General features: G+C 36.1%; 5 protein-coding genes across 5 annotated transcripts; 4 read left to right on the top strand and 1 right to left on the bottom strand.

Moving 5' to 3' along the window:
• The first annotated feature begins 1,378 nt into the window (after window positions 1-1,378).
• LOC139882470 (protein REVEILLE 5-like) lies at window positions 1,379-3,997 on the top strand. The gene is given in 9 exon segments (XM_071866786.1): window positions 1,379-1,659; window positions 1,781-1,838; window positions 2,385-2,448; window positions 2,451-2,507; window positions 2,634-2,810; window positions 2,895-3,023; window positions 3,085-3,194; window positions 3,394-3,453; window positions 3,884-3,997. Coding segments are annotated over 9 exon segments (1,050 nt in total).
• Window positions 3,998-4,685: 688 nt separating this feature from the next.
• Window positions 4,686-8,929, bottom strand: LOC139882468 (uncharacterized). Its single transcript, XM_071866785.1, has 10 exons — window positions 8,862-8,929; window positions 8,654-8,752; window positions 8,327-8,496; window positions 7,860-8,050; window positions 7,620-7,725; window positions 7,188-7,498; window positions 6,635-6,883; window positions 6,372-6,509; window positions 4,943-6,290; window positions 4,686-4,849 (listed from the first exon to the last, which is right to left on the bottom strand). Exons 1-10 carry the CDS (start codon window positions 8,927-8,929, stop codon window positions 4,686-4,688), a joined length of 2,844 nt encoding a protein of 947 aa, XP_071722886.1.
• Window positions 8,930-11,827: 2,898 nt separating this feature from the next.
• On the top strand, window positions 11,828-13,147 carry LOC139882467 (GDSL esterase/lipase At2g30220-like). The gene is given in 4 exon segments (XM_071866784.1): window positions 11,828-12,356; window positions 12,359-12,396; window positions 12,610-12,868; window positions 12,951-13,147. Coding segments are annotated over 4 exon segments (1,023 nt in total).
• Window positions 13,148-14,184: 1,037 nt separating this feature from the next.
• Window positions 14,185-15,625, top strand: LOC139882463 (large ribosomal subunit protein uL5c-like). Its single transcript, XM_071866780.1, is given in 5 exon segments — window positions 14,185-14,367; window positions 14,370-14,438; window positions 14,619-14,819; window positions 15,288-15,378; window positions 15,381-15,625. Coding segments are annotated over 5 exon segments (789 nt in total).
• A 1,165-nt stretch (window positions 15,626-16,790) lies between these two features.
• LOC139882476 (sphingoid long-chain bases kinase 2, mitochondrial-like) lies at window positions 16,791-19,278 on the top strand. The gene is made up of 12 exons (XM_071866792.1): window positions 16,791-16,935; window positions 17,019-17,095; window positions 17,363-17,416; window positions 17,523-17,582; window positions 17,740-17,817; window positions 17,975-18,021; window positions 18,134-18,174; window positions 18,291-18,375; window positions 18,465-18,579; window positions 18,723-18,845; window positions 18,951-19,051; window positions 19,149-19,278. The coding sequence occupies exons 1-12, from the start codon at window positions 16,791-16,793 to the stop codon at window positions 19,276-19,278; spliced, it is 1,056 nt and encodes a 351-aa protein (XP_071722893.1).
• The last annotated feature ends 2,116 nt before the right edge of the window (window positions 19,279-21,394 follow it).

Genomic DNA, 21,394 nt, shown 5'->3' with positions numbered 1-21,394 from the left:
TAATCCATCTAAACTAGCAGAGATTTGGATTATGAATTTAAAATATTCATTGATCATACCGGTCACAAGTGTATGTGTTTGATTTTGACATGTGAAAAACCGACCTAGGTCGTCAGTCAGCCAAGAGATGTACATATTACTACAAGTTTACATTTCCAAAGTGAAGCTCGACAAATATTCTATTTGAAATGTGTTTTCCCTTATACTTTTTTTATCTCAAATTAGATGTTAATATAAACATAAATTTTTGTCTCAAATTAGATGTAAATTTTGATAAATTTAAAGAACAATAATTATATTTTTCCATTATACTTTCACCATCTTCACCCTCATGTATCCCATGTATTCTCTCTCACCAACTTCATCATCTTCATCCACATATCTCATATGAGGGTTTTTTAGCCTATATAATCACAATTTTATTAGAAAATAAACTTAAAAATATGTTTTCTTGATTTATATAAAATTGACTAGATTAGCATCTAATTTGGGACGGAGGAAGTGGAAGAAAAGGTGTGTAAATTTCCTTATTATTTATTTGTGCAATTTCTCGCGGTTACGTCTTCACAAAACGCACATACGAAGAGGCAAAATAACATTTCAACGTACAAAAATCCATTTCAATTTCAACCTTCTTTATGCTCCAGATACAGAAAACAAAAGCAAGCAATTTAGGGACCCTTTCAAAACAAAACAGGCATCATATATATCAGCAAGATATAAATATGTCTAGTAACTCTTTTTAAATTTAATACTGTATTTTATAAAACCATTACTTGAAATTTATAAATTCATGTTGTTTTACCACGCAGAAAAATAACAAGAGAAATATAATATATTTCGATTTAAATTATACATAAAAATTATAAGTTTTAGCATACAATGAAAAGGCGGGGGAAATAATATTTTGAAAGTGATTCATTTAATTAGTAGTACTAGTAGTTGTATTCAATCCATACTACGAAGGTATAAACAGATTTTCTAAACTCAAAAGGGGTTCAATGAATTCGTTGTATCGAGAGTTAAAATATACAAAGTGCCTGTGTGCGTTTTATCGAGACATCACGTAACTGCTCGAAAGCAAAGAACAGTACACACTTTCCAATCCTAACCATATAAGTGCCGATCCTGCTGAAACCCACAGATTCTCTAACTCTCGTGCTATCTTACACGTGTACGGCTATAACTCAATCTCACATTTTAGGCCTCCTTCGTATCAGCATCACTATAAATAAATTAACAAAACCACAACTCTGTTCTCTCTTTCCTAAACCACACTTCTTCTCTATTCTGTTCATTGCCACACAGAAAACATTTTCTCGCTACCCAAACAACTAACAAAGTCCTTTCGTTTTGATTTTGATTTCGCCTTTTGTTAATGGTGTCCGTAAATCCGTATCCTGCTCCCGTATTTTGTTTTTCGGATCCCATGATGAATATGGAGATTCCTGGTCTTAATCCGCTGCCAACGCCACATCAGCCGCCATTGCCGAGTAACCATGATACTGCTAATTTCAATCAAAACAGTACTAATTCAGCATCGTCCACGTCTATTGCTGAGGATCCAAATAAGAAGATCCGGAAACCGTATACGATCACCAAGTCTAGAGAGAGCTGGACGGAGGAGGAGCACGACAAGTTTCTGGAAGCTCTCCAACTGTAACTCCTATTATTTTGATAGTTGATTTAAGTTTCTATTATGAAATATACGATCAATTGTTTGAGCTCAATTATGCACCTAATGAAGTTGGATTTACTGAACTCTCGGTTCCATTTTCAGATTCGATCGCGACTGGAAGAAGATTGAAGCATTTGTTGGCTCGAAATCGGTAATCCAGGTAATTTCAAGGATGCAATTCCGTATATGTTGAAGATTGCCACTTTGTTCTGTTTCTATGTGCTTGATCTCAATGTTCCATTTTTAAATTTTATTCATTGTAATTTGGTATCTGGAATCATCAGTAACTTCTCGTAAGTTCTCTGGAAAAGATTTATTGATTCCATCAGTAACTTCTCGTAAGTTCTCTGGAAAATATTTATTTATTCTGTACAGGTGTCAGCTGTCAGCCGAGAATTAGAATTTTAGTTATTGCTTTCCTTTAGAAACTTTATGCCTAATTTAAATTATGTTGAATTTTTCTTTTTACATTGTTCTTTATGCCCATAGTTTAAAAATCATGTATTGAGAGACGGAGTGAATATGTAATATTGCACTTGCCATGAAATATTTATCTATGTTATCAACTATTGTAATATTGCACTTGCCATGAACTACAGAGTCCAATGGAATATTTTCTGGTAGAGTAACAACGGTCATGATGTGTGTTCCAACTTCGGAGTGTAAATTATTGTCTGGATTTTTACCGAAGTAATTTTCTTGGCAGATACGTAGCCATGCCCAAAAATACTTTCTAAAAGTACAAAAAAGTGGCACAAGTGAACATGTTCCTCCCCTCGGCCAAAGAGGAAAGCTGCTCATCCATACCCACAAAAAGCACAAAAAAATGGTCTGTAAGATCAAACTAAGCTTGTCCCGTTGATTTTGGTTTCATGTTTACCATGATGTTGGTCTCAATCATATATTTTCATGTTTTATATGATTAAAGGTCTCAATGGTATCTTTTTTCTAGCAGTGTCTATCCCATCACAAGTTCTTGGGGATTATCAAACACCATCCACTCTGCTCGAGCCTGGATATATTTATGGACAAGATCCACTCTCAGGAATTGGAAATCCAGTTACAACTCATGGTGTGTCTTCATGGAGTTTTAACTCTGCGCCAGTAGCGGGGGTATCACAACTGTCTAATGGTATTGTTTCTCTTATTCTTTATCATGTAAATTATGTATAGGGTTAGAGTGTCTGAATGACCATGTTCTTGTGCATTTTCTTAGATGGTGCGGCACTAGATGGTGGAACTGTCGACAAAAGCAGTTGCTACAGTAGCAGTAATGACAGCACTCCAAAAGTCTGGCCAGTTGGTGGTGTCACTGATAGAGGTGATTTCAGAAAGCCGTCAAGAAGTTAGCACTTCTTTGATTCACCCATTATCCTTCATACTGATTTCACTTTTGTTTGATGCAGTTATGCCGGATTTCACCGAAGTGTATAGCTTCATTGGAAGTGTGTTTGACCCTAATGCAGGTGGTCACTTGGAGAGGTTAAAGCAGATGGACCCAATAAATTTGGAAACTGTATGTCATTCTTTATCTTTATGGACAGAATTTTGTGCAATCTGAATTAATTTAGTAACTAAGAATTTTGAGCTATTTTTGTTTTTTGTCTATGGTTCCAAGTCAAACCCCAGTTTAGGCCAGGTTAGTTGTTAGATATTGGGGATGCTGTCATATTGTTACGAACGATACCAACTGTTTATTTTTTGTTCTTATCCAGGCATTGTTGTTGATGAGAAACCTAGCCATCAATCTCACGAGTCCCGAATTTGAGGATCATGTAAGTCTCTTTTGCTATCTTTGAGCTTGTTGTTTCTTGTACAGAGTCTTCTTTCATGTGTTTTAAAGCCTTTAAAGGGTTTGTGTGTGTGTGAGAGAGAGAGAGAGAGAGTCATGACTTTAAACTTTTAAGTACTGATGTTGCCTTCGTGTTCAAAGCCCTACGGTGAACACCCTAGGGAACTTCACAGGAGTTTTTTGTTTTTTCAGTTTTAAGCTTTCACATAATTTTGAATAAACTTAATTTGTGACTTCTCATAATGCAAATGACTTTTCTACTAAAACTTTTCTAATATTAAACTGAAATATATTTGCTTTGGAGTCTTTAAATACAATATGTTACTTGGCCCTCTGTGTTTGAGTTATACTTCCCTGAGTGGACAGCTTTATCCCCATTTCATCTGCTTAATATTACGAAATTGATTATACAGAGGAAATTTCTTGCATCTTGTGATACCGAGGCCATCAGAGATAAATTTGGTGTTCCTGGCAACAATCTGCCTGCTGTGAAATCAGAAGATAATTCAATCCTGTTTACAAGGTGAAAGGCAACAGGGGATATTAAAGTTATTTTCGTCTTTTCGCTGGTGAATTCCTACTTTTTCTGGTGAGGGGAGATGGTCGGCGTTTTAATTAGACTTGTAGATATGTATGTATGTAAATATTGCATGTTTACTGTTGTCGGGTACCGCCTACAGTTAATGTTATACTGAGGCTCTATTGTATAGAGGTTTGAGTTTCTAACTTTTGGTTGAGATTTCCAGTCTGTAGTTAAAGCAGCATAACAGGAAGCTGTCGAATGAAACTATAGTTGATGCCTTGTTCGGACCCATCTTGACAAGGGCTTAGTCCTTTTGGTTGTTTAATAAAAAGAAGGCAAAAGTAAATGGAGTAGATGTATGTTCGACTTAGTAACTACTGGTGTGTTGAAAACGTAGTATTGAATAATTCCGGTGGCTGGAAGCCGGTACGGAAACATCGATTCAAACTATGGTCATAATTTGAAATTTAAGATTTTGCCAAGGGATATGTATAGTGCCCGTTCTAATTATGCGTTAAGGAAGTATGGGAAGAACGTATCCATGAAACAAAAGTAAAATCCATTAGTTATAACAAGACTGGAAATTATCTATGGAAAGCACAAACTAATCCACAACATTCCGCATAAAGGGGAGTTTTGTTAATCCTGAGCATGACACTAGTACGGACGGATACGAAGGAATATACACAGAACTACCGAAATCCAAAGCCCATGTCCAGCTCATGGCCATGTAATCCCTGATTACGGCCAGCTACAGAACCGTATGGATGCATCTGCTTTGGCTTTAAACCAACTTCCATTTGAAGGAATTTCTGAAATGCCTCTGGGTGATTGCTTCCACCTCCAACTGCAGCTGCTATAGAGAAAATATATATATATATCGTAAGCAAGAGAGTCGCCCATTACTTCAAATTTATACGAAATAGCTACTACATGTATAGTGCCTTACCTCGTGACGGCATTCTGGTACCGGAGAAGTTTTGGTGTTGTTGATTGAAAGGAAAACCTTGCATTGGGTTCATCTCTGGCATAAAACCATGGTGATTAGACTGAGGTGATAAAGTTGTGCTTCCTCCAGGAAAGCTCCGTAATAGTTGAGGTGGGGGGAAGTTTCCAGGCCTTTGCATTTGTTGTAACATAGGATGGGGAGCTGGTGTGTGTTCAATGCTCTGTTGACGGAAAGGAGGACGAACCATATTATTCCCCGGATATTGTTGATTCGGCGGTGAGTTATGATGAATTAAGCCATCTTGAGCCATGAAATTCATCCGATTATTCATAGCAGATGGATTGTTAAATGGAATGTTAGGCTCTCTCGAATCATAAGGACCTCGGAGGAAAGATGGGCCTTCCTGACCTCTCAAAACGGAGTTATTTACATCCCTGAAACCTGAGCTTAAAAGTCCTAGCTTTTCAGCAATGTCCACTGGAGTGTCTTGAGAGGATAACGACAACACTGGTCTACTCCTGCCAGTCATCGTGTTTTCGTGGTTTATAGGAAGTCTGGCTCCCATCAAATTCTCTTCTTCAGGAAGGCGAACTTCTGAAGAGCTATCAAAGCCAATCAAATGCCCTTCAGTCCCACCTGATTTAATTCTGATTCTTTGCTCAATATCACCAGTGGAAGGAAAGAAGCGATCTTCTATGCCAGAAACTGGTAACCCGTTACCATCCAGTCTTGCTGAACCAATGGAACCCCTTTGGGTAGAGACTGGTGCCCCTATTAAATGTAGATCCTTCAAAAAGGATTGATCGAAAAGTGTTTCGAGTCCCACTGGACCCTTTCCAGCATTTGACTCAACTATGGGAATACTTGTTGGTGGTGCATTGTCTGAAAAGCCAATGTCCCGTGTGGGAGATGGATCTGTCTTTTTCACACCTGGTCCGATCTGTAATAAGGATAGGAGATGGTGGGATGCTTGATCATCATTAGCAGGTTTTAGATGTTCCGTCCCATCATCGGGCACAACTTTAACAGGCGATGGCAAAGCTTTATCTTTCTCGCATATTTCTGATAGTATTGATTGTTCAAGGTCTTCGCAGGTAAGTACAGAAGGAGCTTCTCCTGATTTCTTGACGATATTCAACTGATCAGGGTTTTCCAATGCAGCAGAGGTTGAAAAGGATGAATCCATGTCAACAAGCTTTGCCTTCTGGAAGGGAGAACTTGATGTATCGTGCTTTAAAACATTCAACTCTGACACCTGGGAGTCCACACTTTGACTACCGACAATCAATGATAGCAAGTCACCTGGTCTACCTACCTGAGGAAAGATCATCCGGTGGTTTCCTTTCAGCTGAAATAACAAAAGAAATCAGAACTAAATTGTAGGAGTTTAATGTAACATCCACCACAACTAAGTTTAGCCCATACTGACATTGATCACCTTCTTCGCGGAACCAGTGGGCGAATTTGGAGGACTGGACTGCACATTGATCATCTGCTTTGCCATCATGACGCTAGAGAATGATGGAAAAATATGGAGGATCAGATACTTTTGGTGAAAAAACATGAACTTTTCACATTAACAGAGTTTTTTTGGAAAAAAAAAAAGAAAGGGAAAGGGCACTCTGTGCCTTAAATTCTAGAAGAATGAAAGTGAGTTGCGCAAAATACATTAAAATACTAATCCATGCTTACCTCCACGAGAACGTGACCAGATATATCACCAGTTTTACTTGCAGTCACTACAGCAGCATTGTTTTTGAAAGTAGAGCTCACTGACTTGGTGGAAATATCCAATTTATCAGTCTGATCGCTAACTGAACTTATACCCTTTCCAAGCTGTTCAACCAACCCAAATTTCTCCTCTTGATTACCAGAAGTACCACCCAATATCAAGCTATCTTTCAGATGCAAAGGTCTCATATGAAGTTCAGAATCCCCAATCTAAAGACATGAAAAATTCATAATGCAAATAAGAGAAGGAAAGAGTAACAACGGGAAGTATAAGAATCTTTGACTGTTTGTTAATGACTAGCAGCTGTAGGTACAAACATGCCCAACAAAGTGGCAACTTCAAGACGAACAAACACACAAACTCATTTGAAAATAAAAGAAATAAAGAGTTCAGTGGCATTTTAGCATAGCACATGATACCGAAGTAGAGACAACATGCTAAAAGCAGAAGCCAAACACAGACTAAACAGTCTTTTGAACCGAGTAATTAGGAGCAAAATAGAAGATCACTTACACCCGAATTAGGATGTGCTGAACTCCTTGTTACTGAATTCTTGTCCACAATGGAACTTGAAAACCCTGGGGGTACAAGTGGCCTGGATGCCGGAGTCTGTGACTGAAGAGTAGATTTGTTGGACTCGATATTGACAGCTGGCACTACCATAGGTCCATCCAATTGATTACTTTTACTTACCAGCCCCTTCTCAGTTTTCTCATCATCAATCAATGACGAGATGTCAAACTCATCTTTACGACTTTCAACATTAGACTTCTGTTTTTCTTGAAGAACTTTCTGCTGTTCCTTCCTCATTAACTCAAAAGCATCTGCAAGTGCAGTCAATATAAAAAAAAATCAAGATTGATGATTTGATGGAGCATAAATAAATCTTAAAAGGACATTACGTTTCTACCATTGCCAGAAAATCCTCTTCAAAACAGAACTTACCTCTTCTTTTTCTTTCTTCTTCTGCTCTGTCCTCACTGGTACTGTCAGAAGAACCAAATGTTTCATCGTTAAACGAGTCAGTGTCTCTCCGCGAATGTGGAAATGCCTGGTAATAACAGGAGAAAATATAAGTCAACAACCTGGCAGGCGCAGCAATAAATAGAGAATTGATTTGCACAAATATAATGGTAAGTTTAAATCAATTCATCTATGATAGACACAACAAATAACTATACTAGCCTTATAGGGTCGGGGTGGCTGATATGGTTCGTTACTTCTGTTGGGCTGGTAATGATCATTAGTTCGAAGCTTTGAGGCTGATGCCCCTGATGCAAATCCAGATGGTCTCGGAAAAGAACCACTCCCAAGAAGTCCATCATGCTCAGGACCTTGCCAAGAGCGCCTCGATTGGCCAAAACGCCTACCAGAATCTGCACAAATTTAAGCAACTCGTGTTAAAAGTAAAGTCCTCAATTTAGAGAACAAATGTTAAGAGAAGACAGTCTGTGCCCAGCCAATGTACTACATCTTATGTGATCCCCTCAACCCGCCACCAGGTGAACAACAAGTCACTTCATAAACGAGACATCACAAACAGCCAATGTTTGCAAAGAGAACGAGATTCCACATTAATATGCAGATAGGAAGAAATAATGATTGCCGATCATACCTGTATCGCAGTCAGATTGCGACGCTGTCTTTATCACTTCGTCCAGATGAACGGGTATCCCACCTCCCATGGACTCCTCGAGAATAACTTCCCGAATCCCCTCTAGTAGGAGGAGATGAACTATAATCATTGCGTCTAAAGCCATGCAAAGAAGGACCACCACCAATTCTTGGTCTCTCTACTGAAGCCGGAGCATCCTCAAATTCACTGACAAAATATCAAGTACAATCATTCGAGATGAAACTACAGCCAAATTGTTACGAACAAATAAAATAAATAGGCAACACAGAGTTTGTGACCTATGAACTCAGGCACTAAGCAGATAAATACAAATTTAACCACGTGTATGTAAAGTGAAGCTCACCTTAGAAGTGACTGGTCAAATCCGCTTGGGAGTTTTTTACAAACATCCAATTCACTTAAAGATAACAAGAAATTCCTTGTATATGAAAATTTTGACTTCCTGAAGCATTAGATAAAGCCATCATGTATCGCAAAAACATTAACATCACAGAATAAGGAAGTTCATATCAAAACAGAATCGAATTGAGAATAATAAAAGATTGTATTACTTTTTCAAGTCATGATCCGTTACAGTGAGCTGGTCCATAGCGAACTGCTCGTCCCCGTCTGAACTCATCATGCAAAAATTTAGCTAAAAACAACACCAATATGATTTCTATCTCTCAACGGCAAGATTCTCTAGTTAGTTAATAGTTAATGTCAGCATCTACAAACATTTCTACACAGCTACGATGCTGTTTGTTCTTAGCAGTAATTCATCATCAACTTCAGTAAGTCAGAGCAATGAAACTCAAGCTCCCGCTTCTACAAATCCATATTTAGCATAGTATAACCTCATATCTGGTTCGTTAATTCTTCGATCCAGCTCAGTTTACAGTTAGTAGCCTACCGAAAGCCAAACATACCTACTCCTCTATCATCCTATATTTTCCTTCCTAAGTTTGACCGAATCGCAGAGCATCCAAACACTGCCTTTCGCACTATAGTATCGTAACCTCAGAGCACAGATATATACAGAGAATATCTTCAACCATAGCTTAAATTCCGAATGCTACACCAACTACATCAATCGATTGGCCTCAACAAAATACACAGAAAAAGAAAGGCTCACGGTGCAATTCCATGAGAGAATTCTAGTTTTCTCTCAAAACTACGAGTATGTTTACAGCGAAAAACATCTATCCCGATCGGAGATTCAAAGAAATGAAGTAAGGGCTCCGGTTTCCGATCTCTAAACACAGACTCTTTACCTCGTGTCGATTTCTACCTAACAATCTATCCAGGAGTGTATGCTTCAAAGAAGAAAGCGAGCGGCGAGCAAACGCGAGCTAAGAAAAGCACAAAGGATGGTCTGCAGATTGACGTTCTTCGAAAATTCCAATGCTGAGAAGAAAAAGGAATTAGTAGTATAAAGAAAATTTTATAGAATGAATCTGTTAAACTTGCATCGACGCAGTTAGTTGAAGTGTACGTCACGCTCGGACCGAGTTTGGATTTGACCCGAACCAACCATAATGGAATTGGATTTGTGTCAGCACAAACTGGATTGCAGTCTGCAGTCCTTCACTGTAGTAGTTTTTGCTACGCTACTTAATTTTGCAAAAGACTTTATGGATTGAAATCTGATGTTGCTTTGCTCGTATAATAAAACTGGATACATGAAAAAACAGGGAAATTAAATGGAAGAGAAGTGAAAAACGTTGGAAGATAATAGCCCTCGATATCGACATAACTTGGACCTAGAGAGTTTCGATAATGTGTATCACGTCGGTACTTACTACATACACATATATATATCCGCATTTGATATTTATGATTCTCATGATCCACAAGAAAATGGATTATATTATCATATTTTATAAAAAAATTGTGAATCTGATAATAAAAATGACAAAATTGATATTTTATCTTATATGGATCTCAAATATTAAACGAATCGAATCTTAAAATATATGTGGGAGTGCTAATATGTTATATAATATGTGTACAATCTTTGGACCTAGAAACATTCTGCACAAGGGAGACACATTTTAGCACTCAAAACCTGGCAACCGGGGTTTGTAATTGTCGCCAAACCCAGATCATGTGTGAAAACAAACAAAATGGTCACCACCTCAAGTAAACAAAAGATGGAGATAAAAGCATGCAGTTTTGGGTCTTGGTGATTGAATTTTGTCTTCGTTCCAAGACTTGTATTCTATCATGCGCTTCATATCCGCCTCTAATTAAATTTTAATTAATCGAGTGTTCACTGCCGTTCATTACAGTATTTATTAATGATATTTAATATTAGGATCTGTTTGATAGACAGAAATTGGACTGGACTATGGGCCATATAAGTGGACATGTGTATGTTTGATCTACTCATATAATATTTTTTTCGTCCCTAATCAATTTTCATTTTTTACGAAGATAGTATTTATAAACGGTTATAGCAAAAAGTATTGATGATTAGTTGCTCATGTTCCAAATGTGGCAGGGTTAAACCCAAAAAAAAAAGACGTTAATAATATTGGAAAAGGATAAAAATGGAGGAACCAGTTGATTCCAATCAAAGCCTCTTCTTCAACCAATGAATATATACATATGCAGATGAAATGTGTAAACAAAAATTGGTCAGTAACCAAATCCAAAAACTCTTTCAACATAGACAGCGGTGAGAATCTCTATGCCAGTAAATTACAAATACTTGTTTGTTATTTTCCCTTCATCGAACACATTAAGCTTCAAAGCTAAAATCACTCATAGCATATGATGAAATTTTGTGTGCCATATTTTAATTAAGTTAATGAAGTCAATTTATTGAATAATAATGTACTCTTGTATACTTAAAGTGATATAAGAAGTAAGAAGATCATAGTTTAAATGTCCCATCTATTGATTAGATCCTTAATTTGTTGAACCATTTGTTGGCTCAATAAGATTTAAGTTTGTGAATTTTTCTTTTCCTTATGTCAATCCCTTAATGATGATAACTTCAAATTCATCTAATCGAGTAGTTTAACTTCTAAAGCCAACAAAAACTGTGGCAATTTTTAATATCTGTATTTTTTATTATTAAGAACATGTTTGACTTTTAATTTAATTTAATTTTATAAGAATTCACCATTTCATTTTAAAATATAAAATAATAAAAATATATTTTATTATCTTATAATATTATATTAAAATTATTATTAAATATATATAAAAAAATTCAAACCAAACACGTTCTTAAGACTAGAAATATTCATTATTACATATCATTAATAAGAGATAAATTTTTCTCACTTTTAAAATATTATGCTTAAATTATTGGAATCTGAGTAGATTAAAATGGTTATCTCTTTACTTAAAGAAAACCCAACAATTACTTGTAAGTAAAATAAAATTTACTTATCAAAAAAAAAAAAACATTTACATACTCATGGTTAAAATGGATTATATAAATTATCAGCTTAGCCGCAAAAGGAGTTCCTCACAACTTACCATGGCCACAACAACAAGAAGCATACTCTTCACTACAATATTATTAATGTCCATGCTAGACAAGAGCAAATCCTCGACTCTGCCAAGATTTTCAGCAATATTCTTGTTTGGTGATTCATCAGTGGATACTGGAAACAACAATTATATTCCTACGATAGCAAAAGCCAACAGGTACCCTTATGGTAAGGATTTCTCAGGACATAATCCTACAGGGAGGTTCTCTAATGGCAGGCTAGTTCCCGATTATGCGGCGTCATTTCTTAAAATCAAAGAAGAAGTTCCTCCTTTCCTAGCTCCCGGTTTATCCGATTACGATATCCGGACAGGGGTTTGCTTTGCCTCGGGGGGGAGTGGTTTTGATAATTTGACTGCTCATATATCTCATGTGATTCCAATGGCCAAACAAATCGACATGTTTAAGAATTATTTAGTCAGGCTTGATGAAATTGTTGGAAAAGAAGAAGCAAAGAAGATTATATCAAATTCTTTTGTGGTTGTTTCTGCCGGGACTAATGATTTTGCTATTGATTTCTATGATTTGCCCATTAGGCAAGCGAAATTCAATATAAACGAGTACCAGACTTCATTCTTAGGAAGTTACAAGCTTTTGTTGAGGTAAATTATGGAGGATAAACATTTATCCTGAAATTATTATTAAAATTATTTTCTTCTAATGAAGTATGAGTTCATCTTTGTTGTATCATTTTCATTTAATTATACATGATTGGTCCTAGTACATGAATTCCAAGAGATAAAAAATAGTGAAAATTAAGATTTGAGTATTGTAAAAACACTGATGTCTTTTGGCCTAATATTTTAAAATAGCAGAGTTTATATGAGCTTGGATGCCGTAATATGGTGGTCGCCGGTCTACCACCAATAGGATGCCTGCCATTTCAGATGACTGCGAAGCTTGAGATTCCGATTCGAAGATGTTTGGAGGAGCAAAACTCCGATGCAAAGGCCTATAATAACAAACTTATTAACCGGTTATCTCAAATGCAAGCTAAGCTAAAGGGGAGCAGAATTTTGTATGCAGATATTTACAAGTCTCTTAATGAATTGATACAGAATCCTGTAAAACATGGTAAGCTCAGTTTGAAAATAAGTTTCATTCTGAATCTTTATTTATTTATTTATTTTAAGAAATGGTTTTTCGATTGTGGCAGGATTTGTAGAAACTAAAAGAGGGTGTTGCGGAAGTGGACTGGTAGAAGTAGCACAACTATGCAATGAACACAGCAATTTATGTGCTAATGTATCAGAGTTTGTATTCTTTGACAGCATTCATCCTACAGAAGCTGCTTGCAAATACATGGCAAAATCCTTGGAGAAAGACTTGTTGGCACAATTTTATGGTCAATGATATTATTAGAGGAAGTTCAATATAGTAATGCCATAACAATCAACTTCCCAGTGTATATATAATATATGTATGGTGTTGTCTTATGTTATTATTTTGAATCGAAAAATAAAAATTACGGATCGTAGAAAATTTTGTTGTCAATGTTCTTTTCGTCTACAATTTAGGGTTTATAATTTAAATTCCGTCTATAATTTAAGTTTCCTTTCAAACTTCATCGTTTAATGTAGTCGATGACCCATCTATCGTATTCTTTTTTTCATAATAGATGTAACCATAAATTATTATAAAAAAAAAAACTTCGTTGCCAATTTCTTTTTTAGTTTTGGGTAGTTTTGCCCCGAAAACTGTGGTGCATAAATAAATTCGATTTCAAACAGAAATTATACGATCGTATTGAGTGTTACGCCGTTTTTTGTGTAGACAATGAACATTACATGGTGTTATGTTTATGGTGTATACAAAAATGATGTATACCAACCGATGCATGAAATCATAATCATCAAAGCTTTTGAGTTTATATTTGTTAGGCTCCTATAATAAATAGCTTTGTGTTCTAGGAAATCATTGGGCTCTCTTTCAAAAGTCACAAAACAGCTTATAGTAATGGAGAAGGTGCACCGATTAGTTAGATATTGAAACTGATCGGTTGATCGAATCGATCTGCTCGATTCAATTCGATTCAATATAATTTTGTTTATTTATTTATTTTTTCCACTTTTCTTCATAAAATTTTGATGTGGTTTGGATTTTGGACTCCAAAATCAATATAAAATTAAAAAAAATAAAACTACAATCTATCTATTAACTCAACCAAATGAACCAAACCAATATGATTCGGCTTGGTCCAATCGGTTTCGGTCTGTCGTTTGTTTTTTGTCCAGCCAGCCTCTTTCATGAAAAACCTTATCCTCAAATGCAGTGGCGTTCTCGTAATTATTCTCAACTTCATCAGTCCAGTAGCTAAGACAAAAAGCTTTCTTTGCCAGTTACTCGTATACTGAAGCGATAAAGCAACAATAGCACAACATCTCCTTCTAATGGCAAGTCCATCGCTCTTACACTCGTCAACTTCGTCATTTCACGGTCAATTCCTTTCTCCGTTTCAAGCTCCATCTCTCAATGTGCTAATTAACCCTAGAATTGGAACTGGGTTGTGCGTAAAGGCCATGTCCGAAGCTGTGTTGGTAGAAAAGTCTGAGTCAGAGAAAAGTGAATCGGCTCAAAGCCTACTTACCTGGAAAAAATCATCCCTTTGCTCAAACAAGAGTTCAATTACACCAATATTCACCAGGTATTTCAACTCCGTTTGCTCATAATTCACTTTCTTTGAATTGCAAATGCGGTTTGATTGCCACGTTTAGTTGCTCATTAAAAGACGCCAGTGTTTGTAAATGAATGTTTGAAACCTGATTCTGGGTTGGATAGAGAAATTAAATTCCTGAGGTTAATTTTTGCAATGTGTTGTTGATAGGTCCCGAAGGTTGACAAAATTGTAGTGAATTGTGGTATTGGTGAGGCTGCTTCAAATGCTAAGGGTTTGGATGCCGCAATGAACGACTTGGCACTTATCACTGGGCAAAGACCCATTAAAACACGAGCCAGGAATTCCGTCGCCACATTCAAGATTAGGGAAGGTCAACCTCTTGGGATTGCCGTAACACTTAGAGGAGATGTGAGCATATTCTATCTTCTGACTTCTTATGCTCATCTTGATTTGACTTTTCAATTTGAAGTATGAGTTCGGTCAGTGTTGCATAAATTAGAATACCATACCTTAGACAGAGGACTCTAGTTTCTTTTCTTTCTGAACTGGAATAGAAATTATGGTGATGACTAATGTCTCAAATTCCTTTGTGTTAAATATGGATTTTCGTGAAGAGGATCGTTTGATATCTGGGATTTGCTTTAACTCTATGATTGTGTGTGTGGCGGTTTGTGACATGGATTTAAAACTTGTGTTCTGTTCGTTATCTCAATTTGATCCACATTTTACAAAACATTAAACAAGTGAAGCGATTCGTCTTTGTCTGTCTCCTGAAATCTAATCATTAATGTCATAATATGGCACAGCGAGTTTTCTTCTTCAAGATTCAACTGAACATTATCTTACATAATGTGCTATTTCCATGGGTCTAAACAGATGATGTATGCATTCCTGGACCGGCTCATAAACTTGGGGCTTCCTCGTACAAGAGATTTCCAAGGCGTAAATGCATATAGCTTTGACGGACATGGAATTACAGCGTTGGAATTAGCGATCAAGGTGTGTTTCCAGAGATCAGGGCCGATATTCTTGGTAAGCCAAGAGGAATGGATGTTTGCATAACAACAACAGCTAATACCGATCAAGAAGGCCAGAAGCTATTGGCTCTCATGGGAATGCCATTTAGAGAGGGTAGTAGTTCTGGTGGTGTCGTACGTAAGAAGAAGCTCAAGAGTCACCATTTCGATAAAAAGGGTAGAGGTGGTCGGAGATAAATAGACTGAACTGAATTTTGTTGTATTTTCTCTTTTCTCGCTTTCTTCTCTTTTTTAAGCTGTGCGGCCAACAGTGTTTTCGAAGGTCATCGATTTGTTGTATTTTGTAATGGTTATAACAAACAAGAATTCTTAATTTGTTGAGACCGTGCTAGTACTTGGAACAAGTGTTTTTTAAAGCAGAAGGAACTGAGTAAATATCATTCTTATTTTATCTGAGATTACATTAATGGAATTTTTACCAAGTAGTTAAGAGGAGATTATGTATTCTGTTTATTCCAGGCATGGTAATTAAAGGTAGATGGGTAGCTTGATTATCAGACCAGAAGCTATTTCCAATTTTGCCTGCAATACGGATATCTTTGAATAGGCGAATAACTATCAAAGAACGTGAGATTATAAATCACATCAAGAGAAAGCTCTAGAAATCCCAATTGAAATAATAAAATCCTACATTAGTACCCATTTTAGAGTTGGTATGGATTTTTGGATTTTAATGGAGGATGTTGCACAAAAAATTCAATTTTTTTTTTCTGACTTTTCTTTCAGAGTTTTTCTCCTAAATTTCAACTTTAACTTTTTATATATTATATTATTAAATAAGTGAAACTCAAACACTAATTATTTAATTTTTTTAGTTAAATTTAAATGAAAGATAATTTATTTATTATTCAGAAAATTGAGACTATATAATGAAATATTTAAATAAAATTATATAATGAAATATTTAAATAAAAGATATTATTTTCGTTTTAAAATAGATGTAAATTTTTTAAATTGAAAAATATACATCTATTTTAAGACGGAAAGAGCATGTTAAAAGTGTTTTCTTTATTTATGTCATCCATATGATAAAGTTGGTGTTTCAAATTGGCCCTTTGCTCTAATGGCCAGAGCCCGAATGCAAAATGATTTCGATGTTCCCTACTAGGAGGGGCTAGACTAGACGGTAGACGAATAGAGAAGTTAAAACTAAAATCAAACTGTGTGAAGGAAAAAAAATTAGCGCAAACAAATCTAAACTTTCTTTGATAGTGAGAGTCAGTGAGATTGAGAGTATTTCAGTAAGCAGAATCCAGTTTTTGAGCATTAAGTTTGTGTTTATTTTCCATTATACACGAAAATGGCGTGTTGCTGGAATAGTCATTTGCAGATAGCGTTTGGGATGTCAATGGCGAAACCGTCCATTGTTGTTAGAGCTGAGAATCATCCAGTGGTGCCTGATCTCTCTCGAGACCGCTCCCATTTCCGGGAAGGAGTTTCATCCTCCTCTCGCCGTCGCGATCTTGTTTTCGTAGTCAATCCTCGAGGTCTCTCTATGTCTCTCATCTATTTTTTTTTTGGGCTCGTTTGTTTGTTGTTTTGTGTTTACTTTCATTCTTTTTGAATTCAGGTGCTAATGGAAGAACTGGTCAAGAGTGGAATAGGTTAATTCCATTTCTGAGGTCTCGCCTTGAAAGTGACTGTAATGTAAGAGCTCCGACTCTGTGTAATTGCTCTTCAAAGTTCAACTATGTTTGCTATTTTGTTTGTTCTCATATCGTGTTTTAGTTTGTGCTTATGACATCGGAAATCAAACTGTACCATCTGCTGCCAAGTGCCAATAATTTTTCCTCTCATGCTATTAAACGGAGCTCTTGAAGTTTACGGCCTATTAGAATTTAATCTGTTCATGAGTGTATATGCACCTTTTCTTTCGCCAAAACTTGAAAGATAACACTTCTGTGTTGTTTTCAGATATGTGAATCTCTTACTTCAGGTCCATATCATGCGATGGACGTAACAAGGGAGGTAGATAATCGAGCCTCAATAGCCTGAGATTGTATGTCGTGCAAGTTTCTTTTGCTGAATATTACTTCTATGCTGGATTTCCATGACACGACCTCATGGAATGCAGGCTATTAGGGAAGGTGCTGATGCAGTGATTGCAGTTGGAGGGGACGGTACTCTTCATGGGGTGAAAATTCATTACTTTTCTTGAACATTGAATCCTAGTAGTTCAGCCTTTAAAACTTTTACATTAAAGAGGAGAATTATTATGTATTTAATTTGATCATAGAATTTATGCTATAGAAGGGATGAAAGTAACAAGTCTAATGGTTCTCTGTAAGCAGGTTGTGAATGGATTCTTTTGGGCTGGGAAACCTGTTACCAATCACAATAAAGAGGCTTCACGTACAACTGCGCTTGGTGTAAGTGGCTAACTCAGGATGTAATATTCTTAATTGATGTAATTTTTTTATCGTTTTTTTCATTACTGGAGTCTGCAATTTGTGTTTTTCGCTGATTTGAAGTTTTGATCTCTGAATGTCCTGATAAACTATAACATTCCATTTTCCTTTTCTGCAGCTCATTCCCTTAGGGACTGGCTCTGATTTCGCAAGAACACTTGGATGGTTGGTTAATTCCGCTCTAGTTTTCTTGTGTTTGTTGTTTGGTAGTTGGTACCCGGATTGTCATATATATTTGTTTGTCGTTGTTAATTGTAGTTATTTTGTCTCTCTCTAGGAATAATAATCCCCATGAAGCTGTTGAGCGCATTGGTAAAGGTAGTTCAAATTTCCATTTCTGTTTTGTTCTCTTGCCTTTATCAGATCTGGATAAACTAAAGTTGTGAGGAGAGCTAACATCTATGGGTCTCTCATCATGACATGTTTGTTCACAGGGCTAAGATCACCAGTAGATGTCGGTGTTATTAATGGAGAAAGTGGAGAACCTCATTACTTTATTAATGTTGCTGACCTTCACTTGTAAGTTTAACTAAGATATTATGAGAGTTAAGCCTTGATCAGGGGACATACTGATCTACTGGTTTGCTCATGATCTTTTGAATTTCTAGGAGTGCCAAGGCAGGTTATTATGCTTCAACATACAAGAGATTTGGAAAGTTATGCTATGTTTTTGGCGCTTTGCAGGCTTTTATGGGGCACCATAACCAGAACCTTAAAATCAAAGTCAGTGTGACCTCTGATTTCAAGATCAATGATGTTATAATATCTGTAATTGTGCTTTTGTATTTTATTTATATTACATGGGTTTATGTTTGCATGGAAGATTAATTGTTCTGCTCACTTACATTGTTAATCTATCAATCCAGATCAATGATGGTGAGTGGAAAAAATATTCCCAAGTGACAGCCATTTGTATTGGGAATGCAAAATACTTTGGTGGCGGCATGAAAATTACTCCAAATGCAGATCCTAGCAATGGAAAGTTTGAGGTTTGTTGCTCCACTGCAAACCTCTTCAACTAAAATTCTTAATGACATGGAATCAACTGATACTTTTTCTGTTAGAGTGACTTTTGATGTTTACATTATTCGCAGGTTGTGATTCTTCAAGATTTCAAGTGGTATGATTTTGTTTTGAAACTGCATAAGCTTTACAACGGGACACATTTGACAGTTAAAAATGTGCACTCCAGAAGGTAGGTTCTATTTTCTTGCAAGTGTTAGCTGCATTTTGTCACTATTTGTTGCTATTTTTTCCTGCTCGTGATTCATATCTTGCTGGTTTTGTTACAGCGTTCATTCTATTGAAGTAGAGGAAGTTTCGGGCAATGGCAACATTTTTGTTCAATCGGATGGGGAACACTTGGGCTTCCTTCCTAGAAAGTTCAGCATTTTACCTGGCGCAATTGAGATAATATGCTGAACTGAACTGATTGTTTTCGGCTTTTATTGTAATTTCTATAAATATCCGTTTATTTTTACCATTGCGATTGAAATTTTCAGAAATATAATCAGCTGAAAAATTCATGATAGCCTCCAGCAATATGTTTTTAATGTTACTTTCAAAAGGATACTCTACTTACCAGGTTCTTAGATATATATAATCAAGCTGAAATAATTCATGATGAAAAGTTCAAGTAATAATAATAAAAAAAAGTACTCTGCTACTATACTAGCTGCAGATATATAATTAGTCAAAACGTAGCTACGTCTACGATTAGTTCTTGATAAAAAAAACAGAACACTACAGTAAGGTACGAACTATTCTTGATTAGAAAACAAACAATAATGGCCATAATTACGACTTAATTACGGTCGACTTGCAGACAGGGCAAGAATTGGTTAGGTTCTTCAGGCACATAAGAATACACTCAGGATGGAAAATATGTGAACACGGCAATGCTGTTTCTTCAGAGCCGATTGGCAGTTTCACCAAACAAACATACGCTACATTCGGAATCTTCTTCGATTTTAACGGTATCTAGATAATCATGAGCAATACAGTCATGATCAATTATAACTTCCGTGGGCAAAACCTTCTTGTCCTTGAACGAATCCATTCCCATCATATATCTAGCGCGATCTAAGATTTGGTCCATAATGTGTGATTCAGGAGGGATGTCCAAGCCAGTAAGGGTTGCCTTGAGTTCTTTCTTGTCCTTCAATTTGTCATGTTCCATATAACATGAGTATTCTTGAGTTCGAGAAATACTTCTACTTCATCTCCTTCATCTGTCGTAAAGTAGAGGTGGCCGGGAACTGAAGGAAGAACTTGATCTGATCATCGTCGAATAATTCTTCCAATATAGCCTTTCCTTCACAGTCAATCTGGAAATCACTCATGTTTGCAAGAAAAACGTACAAAAGAAACAAGAAAACTCTCTCCTACGTACTGATCGTAAGATTTCGAATGTGGGATACGATTTTTTTAAAGAGCAAAAAGACGATGATATATATATACAGTTGAAGAATAAAGAGAAAAACAAATTTCCTAATTCTAAGCCGACTGGATTTTAGGGAAGTCGATTTTAAGCGTAATATTTCTGGCCACGTTATTTATGCTAATATTAAGTGCTGTGTTTTTCCATCATTAATGTTCCCAAAGTATCCGATCAAGTAAAAAATATAAACTATATGTATGTATCTCGAATATATTCCAGCAGAAGGTGAATTTGAACCAATTCTAAACCAATGCATGGTCAAATGCGATTTTTAAGTGTTGAAAAATTTAACATATTGCTATAAGTTAGCGTCTTGTAGAACTGTATATTGTTGATTCTTGAAAGTTGAAACTCTCTTTCTTGAAAAACTTATGAAGGCATGGACATCACATCACAACTTAGAACTGGCCGGGCATTAGCAAGTATGACCCGATCTCTTTCAATCCAAAGGCTTTTTGTCCAAGGCATATGACTGTTCCCACTTCCCAACTAATTATGAAGTTAGATTTCGTCACTTTGCTTCAATAATTCTCCCAAAGGAAGTATTAGTCTCTCGCATATACTACCTTTGTCCCAAATTAATTATCACTTTTCTTTAATTAGGCACGGAACGAGCTTTTACTTGTGGCATTTTCTTTGTGGGACATATTTGTTTCTTCGTTATCAAGCATTCTTTGTGATGCTCTTCTTTTTCTTCCTTTAACCAACCTTTGTTTGGTTTTGCTTCTTTCCTAATAACTCCCCCCCTCACCTAAAAAAAATTATCATTAAAGTCTCCCAAAAGAGTTGTAGATTTTCCAAGTATTTTATCAATTAATTTCGTTCAGTCATTTTTTTTTCCACTAAATAACAGTAAAATAAGATAATGATATATCATCCTCAAATCTTGGACTTCATCCTCCAGAATGTACTCAATTTTTTCTATTTTTCAGACCACTATCAAGTTTAACGGGCTGGAATCACGAAACTTGCAGAGAAATTCCGACTTAAATTATTCTATATATATCAGGGGTGAAAATAAATAATCCATATAGGTATTCGTATACAGTTAATTGGTCCCTCTCTACAAGAAGGGAAAGGGAAATGATTGAAGCATAT

Source organism: Rutidosis leptorrhynchoides, unplaced genomic scaffold (genome assembly GCF_046630445.1).
Source record: "Rutidosis leptorrhynchoides isolate AG116_Rl617_1_P2 unplaced genomic scaffold, CSIRO_AGI_Rlap_v1 contig274, whole genome shotgun sequence".
In the NCBI taxonomy this organism is placed as follows: domain Eukaryota; kingdom Viridiplantae; phylum Streptophyta; class Magnoliopsida; order Asterales; family Asteraceae; genus Rutidosis; species Rutidosis leptorrhynchoides.
This window is presented reverse-complemented; position numbering and strand designations above follow the sequence as displayed.

Excerpts from the sequence above, each read along its gene's own strand:
- LOC139882476 (XM_071866792.1), top strand. The coding sequence starts at position 16,791 with ATGTCAATGGCGAAACCGTCCATTGTTGTTAGAGCTGAGAATCATCCA. Across the intron at positions 16,936-17,018 it reads TTTCGTAGTCAATCCTCGAG|GTGCTAATGGAAGAACTGGT; the intron begins GTCTCTCTATGT and ends TTTTGAATTCAG. Across the intron at positions 19,052-19,148 it reads AAAAATGTGCACTCCAGAAG|CGTTCATTCTATTGAAGTAG; the intron begins GTAGGTTCTATT and ends GTTTTGTTACAG.
- LOC139882468 (XM_071866785.1), bottom strand. The coding sequence starts at position 8,929 with ATGAGTTCAGACGGGGACGAGCAGTTCGCTATGGACCAGCTCACTGTA. Across the intron at positions 7,499-7,619 it reads AGAAGAAAGAAAAAGAAGAG|ATGCTTTTGAGTTAATGAGG; the intron begins GTAAGTTCTGTT and ends CTGCACTTGCAG. Across the intron at positions 6,510-6,634 it reads CTGGTCACGTTCTCGTGGAG|TTCATGTTTTTTCACCAAAA; the intron begins GTAAGCATGGAT and ends TAATGTGAAAAG.